Genomic DNA, 21,686 nt, shown 5'->3' on the forward strand with positions numbered 1-21,686 from the left:
ATTTCGACCCATTCCAATGTGCTCCACTACATCACTTTACTGCAATGGTGAAGGAAACAGCCAAAAAAAGACCGCTCTGGGGGCGCTGTTGAGCGCCGAACAAGATGGCCGCCTGAACGGGACTCTCCGCGGCAGGCAGTCGCAGGATCCTTTTTGCGGCACCTTCCTGCACTCATACTCTACTCCAGAGGGCACGACTCGATCCGGGCTGCATTTGGACCGAACCCCGACGCGAAACGGTGCCGGGGACCCTGAGATCCGGACATCTCCCCGCCCCTCCCCCACCTGCGAGGCGGCTTCGCGCCGGCGTCCTTCCCCGGCTGCGGGACGTGCCGGGCCTCTTTGATTACTGGGGCCGCCACTAGTCCCAGCGAGGATCCCCCACCCACTCCTGCCGGGGCTCGCTGACTGTGGGGCCTCCCCCGGAGCCTGGACCCTGCATTCCTTCCCCTCGCGGAGGGGCGCCACATACGGCTGCGGCCGCGGCACAATCCGACGCCGCCTCGTGGGGTGTCCTTGGCGCCGCTGCGGCCCGGCCCTCCCCGGACCGTGATCCTGCTCGCCGGGGGAGCCGACTGCTGGAGGCCCCCCCCATCTCAGGGATACTTCAGTGAAGGGGTCGAGCTGCGGCGCTCCCCTGGACGCCTGGTGCCACGCTCCCCTGCTGACACACCGCAGGGCCCCGGGCCCAATAAGGTACGTGGTGCGTGGGGGGTGGGTACCACCTCACTCTGTGGCCCGAGTGCTGGTGGTGCCCGCCTCTGTAGCTTTGGGCTCACTTTGCTGTGCGCTGGCGCTCTCACCCGGCACAGTCGGCTTCGCCCTGAAGGTACATCACCCGGGTGCCCCTCTCCCCCGCAGTCTGGCTTGTGATCCGGCAATTGACTTGGGGTGCTCTGGGCCACGCCAGCCACCCACATTACATCTACTTTGGGGGGCCTCCGGACCTGAGGATCCTCGGGGTTTGGTTAATCCCACATTGCTGTTCTGGAGCCTCAGCCTGTCCATCTCATCGGTGGGACACAGGGCCAGCTGGTGCTTTTCCCTGCCCCTCCTACATACTTGCTTGACCTACCATACCTTGACCACGGCTCTCACGGCGGCCACTGCACACCACCACTCTTAGCCCCTGTGTCGTCTACACCGGATCTCTCCGGACTTCGCCTCCCGCACCTGCGGCGGCAGGTTGCACCTCCACAGGCTCCACCGGCCGCCACAGGCCCCACAAACAGGTCCACAGTTGCTGACCTCCCCTCTGGAAAATCACCTGCTCTACATTACGCCATGCAAGGCTCCCATACCTCCCTTTCCTGAGCTGCTGGGATCCCCCACTTACTCTATTTGAACTCCAACCTCGCCAGGATGACTAAGGGGGTCTGAAAGAAACAGAGCTCCATCAATATGTTCGCGAAGACGCCAGTGAGATCGCCAGAGGAAACCACAGAGCAGGCTCCCACGGCGTCATCATCCACCATAGCTCCGGAGTCTCAAAACATGGACTTTATTCGGGAGGGCTTCACCGCCCTCCATTCAAAACTAGATGACATGAACGGCACTATATCCTCTATCAAGGCCCATATTGAGAGGACGGATAGCTGGGTGGCGGAGGTCGAGACAAGGGTGGGCTCCGCTGAGGATGCATTCGGTGCCCTACGCTCTGAGGTCATCGCCCTCTCCAATCGAGTCCTTGATGTGGAAAAGAAGAACGAGGACTTGGAATCCCGATCAAGGCGCAATAACCTTCGTATCATCGGTGTTCCCGAGAATGAGGTTCATGAATCAATGGAAGATTTTGTTGAACATGCATTGCTGACACTCCTCGATTCACCCAGACTTTCCCCGCAATTTTCCATAGAGCGTGCGCACCGAGCCCTAACGGCCAAACCCAGGCCTGGCGCTCCTCCTCGGCCCATCATAGCCCGTGTGCTGAATTTTCGTGACCGCGATGCCCTCCTCAGGGCCGCGAGGCTCAAGGGTGAGCTCTTACTGGGCGGTGCGAGGATCCACCTTTATCCAGACTTCTCGGTGGCCGTCCAACGTGAACGCAAGACTTTCCTGGCGGTAAAGCGCAGGCTGTGTGATCTCAGTTAAATACGCCATGCTCTACCCCGCCAAACTCCGTATAGAACACGCCAACCGGGTGTTCTTCTTCACTCTTCCAGAAGAGGCCTCCAAGTTCCTGGATGAACGTTTCCCAGGCTGACACTCCCTCTCTGTTCAGGGTCCGACTGCTACCCTTTAGCCCGGTCAAGGAGGGCCCACACCCAGCCACCTTCCTATACTGGAGTCACACTGGTTTTCTATTCTGTAACCTGTTTAGAATGTTCACTGTTACGAATATGTGCCGCGTCAACATGTGCAACATCTCCGCCCAAGTTACGTACAAGTTCTCACTGTTGGCACCTTTCATTTCACTTTAACATGCCGTTGCCCGGAGAGACACGGCCAATCCGGCCTACAGGCCCCCAGGCGCTGATGCCTTTGGTTTGGTTTTTGTTGAGGGGTTTTTTTTAACACAATTTTCGATGTAGCCCTCGACAGGTCTGGGTCCAAACCTCGTCAACTTTCTAGAGCAGCCTATGCTGCACTATCGTCCCTTCCCCGTCTCGCCATGGTTGATGCATGGAGTTTTTTTTTAACCCGGATTCCCGCGTTTATTCTTTCTACTCTTCGGTCCATGATTCTTATTCCCGTATTGACAGATGGGTGAGCTCCAATGTTCTAGTTAAGAATGTCATACAGCTACAGATTCTCCCCAGGACCCTGTCTGACCACTCTCCTGTGACCATTACCATGGATTGGGGGCCAGATCCGAGCTGTACCCGACGTTGGAGGCTGAAGCCTCTTTCCCTGCTAGACCCGGAGTTTTGTTCTGAGCTCGAGCTATACATCGAGGAGTTCTTTGAGACAAACACAGGCTCGGTAACATCGCAGGCCATTCTATGGGAGACCTTCAAGGTCTATATTAGAGGGATGGCGCTGTCGAAGGAGAACAGTGTTCTTAAATCGATCCGTAGAAACCTCGCAGAGAGCAAATCTAAATTATCGACCCTAGAGGCTCAATGTTCACTTCACTCCACTCCGGGAACCCTGGCTGATAGCGGGGTGGAGCTGGATACGCTCCGATCCCTGGCAGAGCGTGAACAAAAAGTCTTGGATAACCCTGGCATGGCGAGAAGATACGGGGAGGGCGAGCGCCCTGGCCGATTTCTGGCAAGACTTATCCGTCATGAGATGGGGTCCCCGCATATACTTGGGATTGAGAGACCGGACGGCTCTATGGCTATCACCTCACAGGACATCAATACTGAATTTTTCACGTTCTATGAAACCCTATATTCCAACTCTGAGGTGCCAGCGGCGGAGATTGACTCCTTCCTCGATACCCTTCCTTTGACGACTCTCTCTCCGGAGTCTGCGGGTTCCCTCGATTCCCCACTTACGCTTGAGGAGCTCTCCGATGCGGTGGACTCCTTATCCTCGGGGAGGGCCCCTGGCTCGGATGGTATCCCAGTTGAATTTTATAAGCGCTATAAACTATTGCTCCCTCACCTGTTGGCTCTCTGGGAGGAGTCGGTTGAAGCCGGGGTATTTCCCCCCTCACTCCGTGAAGCCACAATTACGGTACTACTTAAATCTGGTAAATCCCCCTCACAATGCGGTTCATACCGCCCCGCTCTCACTTATAAATTGCGATGTCAAAATATTCGCTAAGGCACTAGCACTCCGGTTGGCTCCCCTCTTGCCATCTGTCATCCACCCGGATCAGGGGGGCTTCATCCCCGGTCGCTCTACCTCCCTGAACCTTAGACGTCTCTTTAATATAATTAACAGAATAAACCCCGAGACACATGCGGTAGCGGCCACGCTCGACATGCAAAAGGCGTTTGACTCGGTTTCATGGAGGTATTTGTGGTGGGTCCTCGAGAGCTGTAAGTTTGGTCCCTCTTTTCTCTCCTGGGTCAGATTGCTCTACTCTGACCCCGTGGCTGGGGTCCGTACCAGTGACCGCTGCTCCCCCCTCTTTGGGATCGCCAGGGGGGCGAGACAGGGATGCCCCTTCTCTCCCTTGATCTTCGCCATAGCAATAGAGCCCTTCGCTGACATGCTCCGTCAATTCCACGCACATAGAGGACTCAGCACGGCGGGCCAGGCAGACATTGTGTCTTTATATGCCGATGATGCTTTGTTGCTTATACGCTCTCCCTCCGTCAACTTATCCCCAATACCGGAAGAAGTCAAACATTTTGGCTGAATCTCTGGCCTTAAGGTGAATTGCTCGAAATCTACGCTTTTCCCCTCTTACAGAATGCACTCCCGCCCCCCCCCCCTAACACCCAGGGGTTTACATGGGCCCAGTCTACTTTCACCTACCTGGGGATCGAGATAACGCTGACTTTCAACGAGAACTATCAAAAGTATCTCACACATTTGTCATCTAAGGTTCTAGCCTGGGACAAACTCCAAATATCCCTCGCAGGCAGGATAGGCCTGCTGAAAATGGTGGTTACTCTACAAGTTCGCCAATATCCCCCTGTGGCCGGGGGGTGGTTTCTTCCGGGAACTGACTTGCACGGTAAATTCCTTCCTTTGGCATTCGGGTGCGGTCCGCCTTAAACTGGATACCTTATCTACCCCTATGGCTTATGGGGGCTTTGGTGCCCCTGACTTCCTTAAATACTGGCTGGTATCCCAAATCCAATATACATCCTACTGGTTTAACGCAACGGCCCCCCCCCACATGTCAGACGCGAGAAACTTGCGGTCTGTGACCGTGACATTCGCTCCCTGGTGATACAACCCACCCCTCTGGTGCTGGACTCCCAGAGCCCGGTCGCCTGCACATCCCTGGCATTAGCAAAATAATGGAAACTGTCCGGTACTGTTCACACCTTCCACGGTAACCTCCCTCTCTGGAACTTCCTACCGGGGGTGCCATCGGCCATGGTCCGACGCTGGGCGGAGGCGGGATATGAGTTGCTGCGGGATGTGTTCGATCAGGGAATATTTGTCGAATGGCTCGACCTCCCATTGCCCTTGAGGAGTGGCCGGAGTGTATGGCTCCAATATTCATCCCTTCTCAGGACCCTTAAGCGTAATTATCCGTTGTTCCCGGCTTTACCACTGGATGACCCTATCCTCGAGGAACTCACCTCCCCCTCACCCACTAGAAAAATACACTATGCTGCAATCCAGATCTATTCCAGAATTCACTAAACTGAGGCGGGCGTGGGAGGTGGACCTTGGTGTCGAAATGTCTGATGAGCGCTGGGCGCACTTGTGTGATCGCATACACCGGGTATCTTTCAACTCCCGCTTCAAACTGATAGTTTAAAGTCCTACATAGGTTCCACTACACCCCGATCAGATTGCACCGCATGTCCAGTAATCACCCTTCAAGCTGCCCTAGGTGCGGCCTGGATGCGGCCAATTACATTCATATGATTTGGTCCTGTCCCCGTCTCTCACAGTTCTGGGAGGCAGTCTGCTCGACGGTGTCGGCTATGCTCGACCATCCCATCAGTCCCTCCCCGGTGGTATGCCTCTTTCATGACCTCCCGGGTCTCCCCCGGAACTCCAAAAAACGAGCTGGCCTCTGCATGCTTCTCGCCGTCCGATCCATCCTACTGTGTTGGCTTCGCCCCTTGCCTCCCACGCACGCCCAATGGCTAAGAGCGGTCACGTGGGCCTCGGACTCGGAGGAAGCCTGGTCTCACCTACAACCTACCCACTCTAGGCCCAGGAATATCTGACTCAGATTCCGATCTTATATGTCAGACCTGAATACGACACCGGCCACATCTCCTCTAGCCACCTCTCCCCACCGACCCGGGCTCTTGCCCCCATCATAGCTTCCTGACTTTTTTGTTTATGTTATAAAAGTGCCTGATGGCTGTGTTCATTTCCGATGTAACTCATGTTTGCCTGCACTGCATATTTATTGTACCTGCCTGGTGATGTTCGCCTGTTTTTTGCTGCCACGTTAAATGAATAAAAAGAAGTTTAAAAAAAAAATAAAAGACCGCACTGACGCCTGTGGACGCCAAAATCTTTAAAACTGCATTTGTCACAACCAGAAAAGGGTTGCACACCCTGCCACATACAGTTCAGGAGGGGGTGGGGGGGTGAAAGCAGAGTCCTCACTGCAGGAGCATGCCAGTGGGCTCTGCCACAGTCAACATGGAGCAAAGTGAATGAAACAGCATCATTGTGCTGAAAACCCAAAAATGCTTTTTAAAATGACATTTTCTGAACCTCAAAAAGTGCTGTTTTTGGCACTAGATCCATTCATTTCTACTGAATTAGTGAGATTAAAGGGACCATCCAGTGTGGCTCAGAGGAACCGGGCCTCACTGGAATGACAGCTCCTACAAAATGTATCTATGAAAAAGCAACCCAGGAACCCTAGTTTTCATTTTTCATGGGAAAAATGCAGCTATTTCTTTGCAACAAGTATCAGGAAACAGCTGTCCAGAGAAAGACTATAAACAAATGCTGGATACATTTAGTCATGCTGCAAACAATCCCAGCACTCAATGGAAGAACTAGTGCTGACTAAAATGTGTATTTGCTGCAGATGTAAACCGGATTTAAAGAAATAAGTTGAATGTGCTTTTTCATGAATGAAGAGCAAAATCGCCTGTTAAAGTAAATTCTTGTGTAAAGGCTTAATTCTTTAAAAATGTCAAAGGATTTGCTAATGTAAAAATCCACCTATAAACGGTTTCAATTTTATATCTTTAAACGAAAGATTTAAAAGTTGAAACTTAAAGCTAAACCTAGTCTGAGTTAATCAACTATATATAAAAAAAAAAATGGACATGTGACTTTTGGATTTAAAATGCTTATTTTGCCACTGACCTTCAAGGCATTTAACTTGGCAGTAAGAATGGGAAGAGATGTGAAAAGCGCATACATCTAAAACTGAATTTATGCTATTCGTTTGAAAACTTGGTAGAATGTCTTACTGCGTAAGGAACAGAAGCTATAAAGAATGACAAATTGCGCAGAGATTATTAATGTTGCAAACATAATATTGTTTACCCATATTCTAGGGGTAATTGCAATTGTGAAATGTTAGGCCGAACCTTTTATGGTTAAAATTGCCAAAATTCAACAGAAACACTAAACCAGGTCCCACCGACTTGGGAGTTGGATTGGAATGTGACCCACGAAATATGTAATGTATGTGTCTGATTTTCTTCTTATCAGGTACCAGTGCCGGATCTCCTGCAGGAGCAGACGATTAGCCCACCTAGACCCTCAAACCAGTACATCCAACTATCAGTTGAACAATTATTGAATTGACCAGAATGGGGGAAAAGGGGAATTGGAGAACAAAAAAACGATCAGGAAACACTGGAGTCCTCTACTGCTCAGAACCTTGGAACCCTTGTTACCTGCAAAGGATACAGCATGCAACAAATTATTAAATCCTCAATTTATAACTATCAATTCTATTATGAACTTTCCCAGGATCCCATGTTACCTGATAGTCCCAGTAGTTTTACTTAGAGACTCTTAGAGGAGTTTTTATCTTTATTATTTAACTTGCTTTTCTCAATTGAATGCTTAAGACTTCAAACTCCTCAGAAAGTTAAATATAAGAATAACTCTGTGTTGACGATTCTTCAGTAAATTAACTTTTCACTTGCAAAGAATGTCTTTGTATGCTTTTGGAGCTCAATCAATAGAAATGTTCAGTTAGATTCTATTACGTCTTAAATTGCAGAGTTCACTTGTATTTCTATTGGACTTGATATATAGTTCATCTGAAGAAATATAGTACTCTTCAACAAACAAGTATCAACTTTAAAATCACAGCTGAAGGAACGTGGAACAGATGCGCGCGTGCGCACGTTACCTGAAGAAACAAGCCAGCACTGACTATGTAAAACAGATGAGCGCCTCCTTCTCATGAAGAGATTGCGATTGCGCACTGCCACAGGATCGCGCAACAAAAATAAAAGCTGTCTTCTGCGTCACCTTCTATGGGGAGACCACGCACTGCCACTGGTTCGCACTCGTTAGCAATTCGGAACCGCACACAGCTTTGGATCAAAACGGCGCACCAAAATGATGACCGCGACTTCAAACAAATCTCCTCAGAAACGACGTAACTAAAATGTATTACGCGTATTAAAGGAACTTCCTGGGCACGCTGCTTCACGCTACAAGGTCCTTTCCTTTAATTCATTCAACGCGCAACGCTCCACGAACACCTCTGATTACACAGCTGACTTTCTAAAGACGCGCGCGAGCTGATGCTTTTATATTTCAAAACCTGCGTGCACTTTCAGTAAACGAACGTTCAATTCAGCATTGCAGTTACTTTTCTTTCCATAAATTATTTCCATTAGTAGCACAACATAAATCCTTGGCTTTTCTTCAATAAATAACTTGAAATCATTTGATCTTCTTAAACTGAACTCGAGTAATATTACTTAAAAAAATAAACTCTTCATTCAACTTGGTATTAACTATACATAGTCACTTATCTGAGTTTTCTCTTCTCTGCTTTTTCTGAAGAAATAAATCCTGATGTTCTGAAGTTTTCTTTAGTTTCTCTCTTTAAAATTACTGGAGCTCTGATGCGCTGTGACCATCCATGAACTGATCCAGAATGAAAGGCAGTTTAGAACCTTTCCTTAGGTTCCAAACTGCATCACAGTAGCCAGTGACCAATCATTGCTGAACAGGAAGCACTCCACCATCTTGAGCTGGGACAATAGTTGCTGGCTGATATAAATGTTACATTAAGGAAATGTCTTTTGAATGCATCCGACCTTTCCTAATTAGGAATGCCTAACCTAAAGTCGACCTGACACTTTTGGATTTAAAATGCTTATTTTGCCACTGAACTTCAAGACATTTAACTAGGCAGTAAGAATGGGAAAAAATGTGAAAAGCGCATACATCTAAAACTGAATTTATGCTATTCATTGGAAAACTTGGTAGAATTTCTTACTGCGTAAGGAAAAGTTAAAGAATGACCAATTGTGCAGAAACTATTAATGTTGCAAACATAATATTGTGTACCCATATTCTAGGGGTAATTGCGCATATATGCACAGAATTGGGAAATGTTACGCCGAACCTTTTATGGTTAAAATTGCCAAAATTCAACAGAAACACTAAACCAGGTCCCACCGACTTGGGAGTTGGATTGGAATGTGACGCATGAAATATGTAACTTATGTGTCTGATTTTCTTAGAGAGCATAACTACATAAATAGGATAAATAGGATCACCTAGATGGGGGGGTCCTCGGGGAGTGGAAGTGTGAACACCGACAGGTGAGAAGTGTTACCCCCCCTTCCCTAGAACACCTTTTCCCCAGCCTACCCTGTAGGATATTCAGAAGCTTTATTCCACCCTCCCTCTTTTCCGACATGAACACTTTCTTACACCAGGAAAGACAATGGACTAACACCAGGGCCGTTAACATGACATGTCCAAAGACCAGGGTGAGGCAGAGTAAGGCAATTGGCAATGATCTCACACACACACCTGACGGACCTTTCCCTTCCCCACAGGGATTAAAGGAGGAGCACGAGGGCACACTTTGAGCAGGGCATACCGCACGATGAGACAGCTTTTCCAGGACGGCAGTTCAGGAGGAGGCGAAAGGTGTGATAAGTGAAAGGACAAGGAGGGAAGTGCCCTTGCCCTTTTCAACCCAGACCAGCAAATCCTCTGTGAAAGGAATCATACGGCCAGGAACAACAGGTAGCTTGTGGTATAACAGAAGTCGGCAGTGCACTGAGCCCTCCTACACAAATAACAGAGTCCGGGAGAGATGCTTGCTACCGTGGTACCGACCTTGACTCCAGAGACAATACCAAGCAGTTCATCACAACCGGTGAGTCGGATGGAGAACAGATAGTAAACCGAACTGTGTTGAGCGAAGGTTGCAAATGGCAACATCACAAACTGAAAGAAGACTTTGTGTGTTACAGAATTGTTGAAACCCTCCAGGAAGAGGTCAGCTGCTGAGTGGTCTGGCGCCACTTGGGCGCTCCTTCGAAAGACTCTGGCCGGTCCCAGTTTGTTAAAACAGATCCCAGAAGGCCCTAGGAAGCCGGCGAAAGAGGTCAAATTGCTCCTACAAGGGATGAGCAAAAACTCCTTGTACAATCTGAAGTCTTTGACACATAACCAAGAAGAAAAAGGCAAGTGTGAACCTGGCAGGGGGATGATGCGAAGAGAAAGCTAAGGGAAGGGAGCCCCGATTTCTGATGAGATTGTATTAGAATGGCTATATGAACCCAACAGAAGGATGCCAGAGGGAAACTAAGGCCAATAATTCCCACATTGGTTTTAAACCAAAGTGAAATGTATTGTTTGGCAAATGTGAACCCGACCGAGGGATGCCTTCGAATTAGGGTGAATAGTAACACACCCGTGAACATTGTGGTAACAAATGTGAACATGACAGAAGGATGTCCACTGTGAGTGGTTGGTCATAGTTAACCAGACTGTGGGAGTCCCACTTTGCAAGAAGAATCGGAGCCCGGTTGAGGGGGATCCAAGTGTGATGAGAGATTGTCGTTTATGGTTCATCAGACCTGCTAAGGCAAGAGACTTGGTAGAAAAGAGACGTGGCCCCAGAAGAGCCTGGTATCGTTGCAAGGTACTATAACCTTGTGCTGCCGAGGCCTGCAAGTGTGCTGTCCTCAGAAGTCCCGCCTTGTCCCATGCTTAAAACGTGGGCAAGTGAAACTTCAGCCATACCAGCCTGACTTATTATTTGGTGAACACTATCCCACACTATTTTGTAACTTAGAGGTAAGGAATGGCAAAAGATTTTTTTTTTTTTTTTTAAGTATAGGCCCTTTTTATTTGACAAGACACCACTAGGACTGCCTTATTATTTGATGGTCGTACCTTGCTCCCATCAAACATTTAGGTTTAGATCAGGCGTTTTTCTCACCCCTTCATACAGTTTAATAAACACGCGTGAACTGTGATCACTTGTCTGTCTTTACTGTTGCCACCATGAGTTCCTTACATTGCAAAACATCTTCCTCTAGAACCTTAAGCTCTGCTACTGTTGGACTAACCAACTTTTTTCATTTTATCTTGTGTGGTTTTATTAACTAAATACAATTACCATATAACTGTGTGCGCGAGTGCGCGTTATTACCGATAATATTGTACATCTGTCAGTGTCAAAAGCTGTAACAATTTTAACTGCAAGCGACTAACAACTAAGCAGTCTTTGTAAAGTATCTACAAGTAATTTTATATATGTTTTGGTGTAATGTGCTAAGTATTTTAAAACATTGTGTAAATATAATAAATATTTATTTTATATAAGTATTTGTGTATTTCTTTGAATTGCATTGCTAACTGGGGTCTATGTACTTAACTACAGCTCACATCCTCCTCTTATGATAAGCCCAACTGCTCTGCCACTCTACCAAGGTTCCATAGGTAGTACAGACTGATACTATGAGTTGGGTACCTATATACCATTGAATAGTTTTATGAAGTCTTACCTTAAGTGGACTTTAGGAAAACACCAACCCATGGAAACAAGAAAATTAAGGAGAAAAATATCAAACACAGTTGTACCTCAGAATTGTGACAAACGGTGGAATATCTACCTCTCCATGTCTGTAGTATCTAGGGGACGGATCCCATCAGCTAAGGGTTTGTCGGGGTCAGCCGAGATTTGCTCATACTGATATGCCTGCATCTTCTGAAAGAGGCGAAGTAGGTTCTCCTTCCGCATTTTCAGCTGTGTCCACTGAAAAATAAAAACAGAACACTATACTTATAAGAATGCAACTTACTGAACAGTAATATTTAGGTTAGAGGAATGCTTCTGCGATAAGCCAAACCTGATATTTCTCTCACCACAAGCAGGAACAACATATACAAATAAGGTTTTCTGAATATCTGTCTCATTAGAACGGCCATCAGGATTCTGATCTGCACTATGCTTAACCGACGAGCTGTTGCATCCCCATAGAGTTTACACCACTGTCCCTAACCACAAGTATTGCAAAGCAGAATGCAGATTTGTTAAAGTACTTCTTAAATAAAATAATAGGAACTAGAAGCCCTATAGAGACTGTCATAAACCAGAACCAACTGGTCCGATCCTGTAGCATTACCCACCTTTTCATCAAAATGATAGACTTTCCAAAGGTCATTAATATTCAGCTCAGGTTCCACATACTCTTTCCTGTAGAAGGCAATGAAGGGAACCTAGATCAAACAAAAGGCAAACAATGAACACCAGTAGCACGTTCTAATCAAGCAATTTAAACCCAGAAACAGAGCGCTAAGAAATTGAGAGAATCTGGTTGCTGTTAATGAAAAGCATAGGGGTGAGAGGTAGTGCAAGAACTGACAGTGAAAACAAGGCACAGTAGAGAGGACAAAGGTAGAGAGTATGAAGAGAAAGGAGCAGGCAGAGTGCAAAGAAGACTGGCAGATTTTGGTACGGCATTCTGGTGAGTTATGAAACCAACAATCCTAATAAGTACGTTTATTTATCGTGTATGGCTTTGTAAGGAATCTGATTGGCAATGGAGTTATTTGTAATGTTCTTAAATCATTCCTTACTGTTTAATTTCTTTTATCCACGTACTAATGCTTATCAATCTTTTTATTATGGGAATTGATGTATATCTACTTACAACCACAATATTAAGACATGGTTCCAACCAGAGGTTCGACCAAACTAATTGGAAGCTGTTCAGATGTATTTTCAGATTCAAAGAGACTGTCATATTCTGTGAACAGGAAAGGGCATTGAATTCTATACAAACTATCAAGCTAGGTGAGTGAGAAGTAAGGCTCAGAGCTAGGAGCGTGTGGGATTGTGAATCGTTCAATGAGACACACAGAGCACTCACTCTTCAGTATGTATAAAATAAAGTGACTTATATAATGCTCTGAAACAAACACTGCAATTAAATTAAAGTTAAGTAAAAATTACTAATTGTGCACTATGCATGCACAATGCAATCTAGAGGGCTCTTGCTAAAGGGCATCAGTGCTTCACTTTTTAGACAGTAAGATCACATTCAAGTATGAACGCTAGCAAACTGCATGCAGTGAAGTCAGTTAAGAAAAGAACAGGAGAGTATTGTAAAGCCAGTTAGAATCAGGTAAATAATTAGAAGACAGTTAAAACACAGTTGCACTGCTTATACTATAAGGACCTAGCACCTAGGTCCTTCCCTACTAAAAGAGGATAGAGCATAACGCCCTAAGAGTAACATGCCCCAAAGTTATCCCTGTATAGGTGTTAGGCAAGACTGTATGCAGTAACCCTGTGGGAGACTACACCAGTCTTGTCCTCGTGGTATTAGGTAACCCACCTATTGGTATAGGTCTGTACTACACAAGTTGTAAGAGTGACTGAGCAGCCAGACTTATCTCAAGAGGGGTAAATGTGAGTTGCATCATCGAAATACACACTTGCAAGTATCCAAATAACACTTACACTCGGTTTTCTAGTAAAATAATTATTTAACAGTCAGCTTTAAATAAGACTACTTTAAAAAGGGCAATAAGCAACAATAAAAATACACTTCATAACACTTTCTCAGATTTTAGATAAGCAGAGAGCGTGAGACCTTTTACCCACTCATGTCTTTTTCTTGTGATTTTAACTGTTTCTTTTGGTTTAGGAGTCTGACAAACTCAATAGGCATTTTTTGCATTGTGTCACACAGCACCTTTAGTGCAGTGACACAGGGAAGTCTTTTAGATTTCCCAAAGTTTAAATACCTTACTCTTGAATTAACTACTATTTCCAAGAGCAGTAAAGTGTAATTGACTTTACTGTTACTTCGTGGCCCCTTTGTCTAGCTTCTCACATAGCATTTTTTATGTTACCCTTTACACAATTAACGGCTGGTGGCAGTGGTTCCTTTTTACTACCGTGTAGTGTCTTTACCACAGGCTGCGTTCACAGCAACAATAAAGGACCCATGGGAAAGGCCCAGTCATCTTTGCCATTTCTTGTTGTTTTGGTCCTTCTTGAGATTTAGTCTGCGCACCAAACCAGGTTGTTCGTTTTGTCTTTGGCGGGCTTCACGAGTGAAACCCGCCTCTGGCTCCAGAGTGTCTGGTAGGGGCATGAAGTGAGGGAGGTACCCTAAACTCCCTGTGCTTAGTCTCCTAGGAGACCCAAATGCACTCTGGCGTGATTGGCTGGCTGACTGTCCGGCAAGAACAGCCACCCTGCTGGGTGACTGACAGCTAGGCTGGAATGAAGAAACCCGCTTAAAAGGCGAGGCTTTTCAGCTGGAAGGCAGGGTCGGCCACTGAACAAAGTAATCCGAAGAGGATGCCTGCTGCAACTCCTGGACCGTGAAGCACTGCTGCTGTGCTGTGCTCAAGGTCCAAGTTCACCTTGACGGAGAAGCTCTGCAAAGATTACTTCTCCCCTCGAGTTGGTGGGACCAATTAACTCCAAAGTAAGCCACCTGGACATCCTTCTCAGAGCTAGTCGAATTTCCTTTGCAGTCGCTGCAGGAACGCAACAGCCACGGAGAGGAACACCAGTTTGTGTGTGTTGCTATTAAGTTGGCCAAGAGCTCCAGGAAGATCCTCCGGACTCCCAGGAAGCAGGACTGACCGAGCTCGAGCCCCCTCAACAGAGTGCAGGACCTAAGAAGCAAGGAAGGTATATCTCGACAGCCAGGAACCGCAGTTTTGCTGTTTGTGGTAGCCGCAAGAAGCAGAAACCCCCTCATATTGTGTTGCACCTATCCTTTGAGGAACGGGTTAACTTACTCTGCATTGGGGGGTACAAAAGTATTTGCCTGCTTTAAAAGGAGATTTGAGATCTCTTGTTTGTTCTGCTAAACCTTTCTTTTTACACACTGTCTACTCTAAATATTACAGTACTATATAAATGCCCATAAGAGTCCTAGTTATTTAACTAACCTGAGGGTGTAGGAATTATCTGTGTGTCATCCCCAATGGGAAGTTACTGAATTTGAGAAACCTAAGTGTGGATTTTTGAAGTGTATTTGAGTGTTGCTGAAGAAGGCTTTTTTAAATGACTGGTAAATAAATGTATCAAGAAACTTTGAGTATCAGTATTTATTTTAATACTTGTCACTGTGAACCTATGTGTAACTACCCTACTGCTCACATTGACTCCTCTTGAGATAAGCCTGGCTGCTAGGCCACACTACCAACCTGTGTAGTTCAGACTTATACCATAGGTTGAGTCCCTATTACCAGGAAGCTAAGGTTGTTTTAGTGCACCCGAAGGGTACTTCCCCAAATCTTTACCTAACACTCTCCATAGGGTCTTTTTAAAATTATCCTCTTTAACAACCTATTGGCAATAAGTGCCTGTTGTTGCTGGGTTGCCCTATGGGCTGCCCTTTTAACTTTCTTTTGCTTACATTGAGAGAGCTACAGTTCCCAATGGTAGAAAGGATCTTTGGATCCTTTTACATTTTATTCTGTGAAGCCAGCACACCACACCTTTTGTGGAGTGCTGGGGAGATGCAATGTATCCCCCTTCACATTAAAACTAGCAATTCTGTTACTTGGACAAGCTTACCTTTAATGGCTGGTGGCAGTGATACCTTGCATTAATATGGTGCACCTTTCACAGCTGCTGCGAAGGCACCTAAGGGTGCTCATTTTACCAAAATGGCCCCCGTCTTTTTTCACCATTTTAGTGTTTGTCGTTTCTTGTTCCTTCTCCCCGACATCCAGGGTGGGAAATTCCTTTGTGTGATTTTTCTCTTCGGCGGGAATCCTTTGGGTTCCCCACCCAGGCTCCAGTCTGTCTTTGAGGGCAGGAAGCGAGGGAGGAGTCCAAAATTCCACAGCCCTTTGTCTTACGCCTTGCCTGAATGGGGACAAATCCTAGTGGGGGGCTGGCTGTCCCGATTGGACAATGTTAGGGAGAATTCTCTGTAAAGGCTAATTTCCCAAACCTAGTGAGTCCCCCCAGCAGCTTTGCTGCATTTTTGGTGTTTTATTTTTTCTCCTGCTAAGAGTGAGACTCTTTTCCTCCCACTCTTAAGACATGATTCGAGGTGTTCCTTTGACTTTGTATGCGTTTTATGGGCTATGGGGTCCTTTACCCCATAGGGCTTCATGTGTTTTTGGTATATGGGTTACACAGCACCCTCCGTGCCGTAACCCAGGGGTGTTGTAGCGACCCCCAAACAGACTCCATACCCTGGGAATGACTACTGTCGCCCAGGGCATGTAAAGTCACCATTGGCTTTACTAGTCTCAAATTGTGAACAGAACCAGTACAAACCATCCTATTGTGGACGTACTGGTTGGGGCAATTCGGTTGCCCCGGGGTCTGTTCGAGGGGGCACTGTCCAGTCCCCCTCCCCGACTGAGTTTTGGCTGGTGGCAGTGGATACTACTTTTTATATTCGACCGCAAATATATTCCTATGGGATTTTCCCATTGTTCGAGGCTACCACTTTTAAAAATAGCCTCGAACATACCGCCGGTTTACTAAATTAAAATAAATTCACTGGTTGGTATTTTTTGCCGAAACTTGGTTCCAAAATGGCATTTGTGTTCGCTTCTGTGACTCCAAGTCGAGCCCTTTGTTCCACTTTTTTGCGGGCTTCTCCACAGAAGCCTCCAAAAGTGGTGCCACTCTCTCTGGGTACCACAGGGGGGAGTGGGAGGGGGTTTAGGCACCCTGGATTGAGTTGCCTCGGCAACTCAAGTCGCACTCTTGTGTGATTGGCCCAAGTGGTGAGCCTCCCGGCTCACCACTTAGCAGGTTTGATTGACAGCTAGGCTGAATGAATGGGGGTTTTCGGCATAAAAGCAGGGCTTTGGGGACTGGAACTTCGGACGTCGCCACAGGACCTAAAGAATCCAAGGAGGGAGAAGCCGAGCCGACCTGCAACGACACCACCGGTGGAGCCCTGTTGAACCGTCTCACCACTTTTCCCGATGACAGAGGAGATCTCCAGTCCGAAGAGTCTTCTTCCTTTGACTGGTGGGGATAACCAGTTTGCCCATCTTTTTGCCTTCCTGGACCATCTCGTGGCCGTGTTGCCCGTGCCAAGCACCCCGGCAACCGGAATACCACGGTTTACCACTACCACGAAGAAAAGGGTGGTACCTTGTAACCGGGAAAATCTGCGGCTGGTTTCTTCCCTGGCAGTGCAACGACCTTCAGCTTTCCTCCACGTCGAGACCTCCTCTTCCTCTGGACGAAACACCGACTTGCACCCGCTGCCAGGAACAAATGCCCCCGCTGGAGCGTTCTTCCCACTTTCAGGTACTGTGTCCCGCCTGGCTTCCCTTACGACCGATTGTTCGCGGTGACAGTAAATCCTCGACTTTCTAACCTGTGTTAGCCTGGGACATGTTAACAAACTTTTCCTGACTTGATCTCAATCTTTTGTAAACTTTCTACAACGACTCTTTGGGCATAACCCCACTGCGTGATCCCGGACACATTTCGCTTGCTCTCTCTAAGAGTGGGCCTGGCATTTGAACTTCCTTGCTCTCCAGTAGACTTTGCCTAACCTGCCTCACTGTGGTTCTTTGAAAAGTATTGAAATTTGTGTGCTTGCAAAAGCTTTCCCTCCCTTTTTAATAACTTATTAGAGTGCATCTTATGTTAAGCGCTCACCTCTGTCTGAAAATAAGTGGTGTTTCTCATTAAGACTTGTCTAATAAGTAATTAGGGTTGTATATAAATACTAAGTGACTGTGTTGAATTTACTTACCTCTTTGTGCTAGTGTAATTTACAAGTGTGTCTTTAAATAAATAATTATATACTTTTACACCAAAGCTCTGGTCAGCGTTTGCTTGTGCTACTGTATCTCTGTACCCATTGTGTATACTCTATATACTGCCTAACTCATCTTGAGAGAAGTCTGACTGCTCAGCCACAGCTACCAGGTAAATCTGGGTGGTACAGACTGCTACCAATTGGGTTTACTGCCAACCACCTGTAGTCCTAAATCTTTTGCAGTGGTCCCTAAGGGAACTGCACAGGTTTCTGCCTAACAGACAACCAGACCGCCCCTGCATGGAGAGAATGCAGAAGTTGTTGTAATTCCTGAAAAATACTGCGAACCTGGAAGCTGAAGAGTAGTCGACCACTGGAACTTAAACCGAGGAGGATGAAGGAAAAGCGGCGGATACAATTTCAAGCTACCAGAGAGCCTGCTGTGTAACCCGAGCCTGCTGCAGCCCTTCCTTCCAATCGACCTGGGGACTCCGAAAACAACAACCCTGACCCAGAGCCTGGTGAGACCCACTAGACTCGAGAAGATCTGCATCCCACGTGTTGCTGCGACCTTCGCGTTGCTGCAATACCCCAATACCATGGGACCTCGGTGCACAGTCTTCCGAATTCTGAATCTCGCTGAAACTTTGTGGGCATCCTAGTGGATCTCCAGAGACACGAATCGAGTCTGTAAAGTCCCCTCAACAGAGTGCTGGACCTTTGTAACGACGAGAATTCAACTGATTTTCTGTCTTGTTCCGCGCTCCTCGAAAAGGCGCCAAATCCGCAGAACAGCATTCAGCCTTGAGGAAAACTTTGCTTAGAGCCTTCTTCATCGATCCCTGCTGCAAAGTTCCTTCTGAGGTCTTGTTTTCAGTCACCATAACAAGGAATCCACTGACCGGGTACTTGACTGCAGATCCTGAAGTCGTCCTGCTGCAAAATCTTCCATGCTGAGGTACTGTGTTGGTTCGGGTATGTACTTACCTTAAGTCGTAGGTGTATGGTGTTTTCTGCTAGGGTGTCTTCTGCGAAGACCCTGGGCCCTTTTCTAACCCTACAAGTAAAGTACTCACCTGTTTGGCCAGTTTTCCTAAGTAACTGACTTGTGCTACGAAAGAACCTATTCTGACACGGTCTGTTGGTCACTAGCCCCTGTGACCCTCCCCACCCCCCCCCCTTCTGCCACTGCGAACACTCATGCTCGAAGAACCAGTGAAAGACTTTTTAAGGGATTGGGACGTCTGCCTAAAAAAGAAGTGTTTAAAAGTGACCTGCTTGTAAAGAGTTGGTTGGTAACTGTAACTAGGAGTTAACTGTTACAAAAGTTCTTACTTACCTTGGATTTGTGTGATGCACTATTCTTAAAATGATGGTTAACATATTTTTCTTTCCTTAGAAACCGTTTTGCCATTTTATAGAAAGTAGATGTGAAAGTATTTTACTCTCCTGTGATTAAGTTGTGTCTCTTCCCAAAAGTAAAGTGTTGGTTTCACCAGATTATTCCTGTTAGAATAATTGTAGGAGTGTTCCCCTACTGGGTCTTGCTTCCCCTGACTTGCTGCTAGCATGTCCAGAATAAGTCTGTATTAGGTTGTTCACTACCTCGATAACATTTGAGTCATTCACTAAAGTGTATCATTGGGTTTTATTTTCCCTGTGCTATCTAACCTAGAGTCTGTGGTTCCAACTGTCCCTGATAAATCATACATCAGTAAACCATATAGCTGGGAAAGAAGATCAAACCTGGACTGCTTGTGAGATTCAAAAGGTATATGGGTTTTACTTACCTTGAGTTATCTGTGTGCCATCCCAAAAATATGTTACAAGAGTTACTACTTTCTATCTGTGATCCACTGATTTCAAAAGCACCTGTGGTTGATTACATCCTTGGGTTTTACTCACCTAGTATAACTGTTTAATCACAAAAGTAGTTATAGGGTTTAACTGCACCTAGAATAAGTGTTCAACTATTAACAAAAAGTATATTGTCCAGTTGACAGATTAGGTGATTTGTTACTGAGAGTCATTATACAACTGATAGGCTCTACTGCCCTTGCATTACTGAATGTAATCTGAAAGTAACCATTGGTTTTTACTCCAAGAATAGGTGTCACCTATACTGAATGTGTATGTAAAGGTTTGACTTCCTTAGAACTACCGTCAGGTGTTCCAAATAAAGTTTATACTTTGGTCTGTGCACCTTAAGTATTGTGTTGTGTTTTTATAATTGTGATTTTATATAATGTGTTAGTACTTCACCCTAGATTTATCTGGGTCTACCTGTATTTAAATAAATCCTTTATTACTCCTACGTTCCGTCCCCTTTCCTCCATACTTTTGGGACATTCCGTCCTGTGGGACGGAACCAGAGCACTTTTGTAAAAAAAGCATCAAATTGAAAAATGTGTCCTCTTTTTACACGGGGTACCGCACGTGGCTGTAACCCTGCCCTACTTAGCTCCGCCCCGCGCATCGCCCTTCTGTCCCATTCTCCACGTGGTCAGGGCTGGACGCACTTGCACCACCGGGAAGACCTTTTTCTTTCCAGTTGTCGTCCTCTCCTAGTCCTCCGTCTATGCCGGATCGTTTGGGATTTGTCGCCTGTTTCTCTTGCGAATGTTTCGCTAGGGCGGATCCCCATTCTCTTTGTTTGGAGTGTCTGGGACCGGATCACTGCTGGATCTCGTGTTTCTACTGCATTTCCCTTTCAGTCCTGGCACTTCAACGTCGTTTTCGTCAGTGGGAGGAGATCTTCCAGAGAGTTCCTCCATCGCATTTTCAACTCTTCATTGACGGCAAGAAAAGTCGCCCAGTAAGTTCCTTACTTTTCGGGCCACCCCAGCCAGGGGACTGCTTCCCGGGGTCCTCCAGGTTTGGGAGGGGCTTCAAAAGCTCTGCTACCAGGGTTTCTCCTGAGGTGCCTCGCAGGCCTAATAGGCATACCGGGGTTTGCTCTGAGGGTTACTGAGAGAGGCCACCAATACCAGATCACGATCCGAGGTTCACAGATCAGGTGCCAATAGCAAGCCTTGTCGTGCTGAGGCGTTGGGTACCGGCAGGCCTCCAGATAGGGTGGGTACCAGGCCTTTTTACGCATGAAAACTTGCAAATACGACAGCTTTATTATTTTCCTGGGTACGTTTACACATAGGTTTAGAGCAGAGGGCAGTGCAAAGGTCAGTTTACTTGATAGAAACTAGGAGGCTTCTTTTGATTTTTATCTACATGGATGTAATTGTAAGCCACCTCTGAAACAATGTATTCTCTGAAGCCTTTCAAAAAAAGAAACTGCACACTGTGAAAAAAGGAATGGTTTCTTTCCATTCAGCTTTAGAAGCACTGTGCATAATTTCCTAGAATTTTAGGATTGTATAATTAAGATGGAAAACTAAGTCGCAATTGAAAATTAATATTTTGTAACAAATTATGCTTTTTTTGCAGTAAAGCAAACCAGTATTGCACAATTGTATTTTTCAGAGTTCTGGTGTTGTGTGCATAAACATGCGGAGGCAGATCATTTTGACACTGATAATTTAATTTACATTCTAATTATAAGTGTGTAAAATGATGACTATGCAGAGTCTGGATTACATCCATTCAACCTTACAGGCAATGAGGTACATTACTATATATGCTAAGTGGCAGCAGAATCTTTGCTCAAGGGTGAGTGTCATTACCCAAATTACAGGTGTTCCAGCCTCTCAAATATTTAAGACCATAATTAAAACATCCAAAACCTGACTCTCCAGGAAGTGCAAGCGCTGTTCAAAAACAAATGAAAGTTACATTTGTAATTGAAACAAACTCAGCAAACCCTGTCCCTGTGATAATCAGAAAGTTATTTAACTTCACGTAGTGCTACATAAATGGTTCATCCAACATCTTGGTACTCTGATTATTATACCTCAGTCGATACTCCGTTAACCGACCTCTGAAGGTTGTTAGCCAATAAGATAGCTCAGCCGGTTGAGC

At 46.3% G+C, this 21,686-nt stretch overlaps 1 protein-coding gene across 3 annotated transcripts in view; it reads right to left on the reverse strand.

Annotated features, from left to right (window-relative positions):
- Positions 1-21,686, reverse strand: part of SUPT6H (SPT6 homolog, histone chaperone and transcription elongation factor) — a 1,195,112-nt gene that overhangs the window by 983,015 nt on the left and 190,411 nt on the right. For all 3 annotated transcript variants that reach the window (XM_069615328.1, XM_069615329.1, XM_069615330.1), the window contains 2 exons: positions 12,127-12,216; positions 11,610-11,752 (listed from right to left, as the gene is read on the reverse strand). In XM_069615328.1, the coding sequence (XP_069471429.1) occupies positions 11,610-11,752; positions 12,127-12,216 (233 nt within the window). The remainder of the gene's footprint in view (positions 1-11,609; positions 11,753-12,126; positions 12,217-21,686) is intronic.

This window comes from Ambystoma mexicanum, chromosome 9 (genome assembly GCF_040938575.1).
Source record: "Ambystoma mexicanum isolate Mex_15411 chromosome 9, UKY_AmexF1_1, whole genome shotgun sequence".
Lineage (NCBI taxonomy): Eukaryota > Metazoa > Chordata > Amphibia > Caudata > Ambystomatidae > Ambystoma > Ambystoma mexicanum.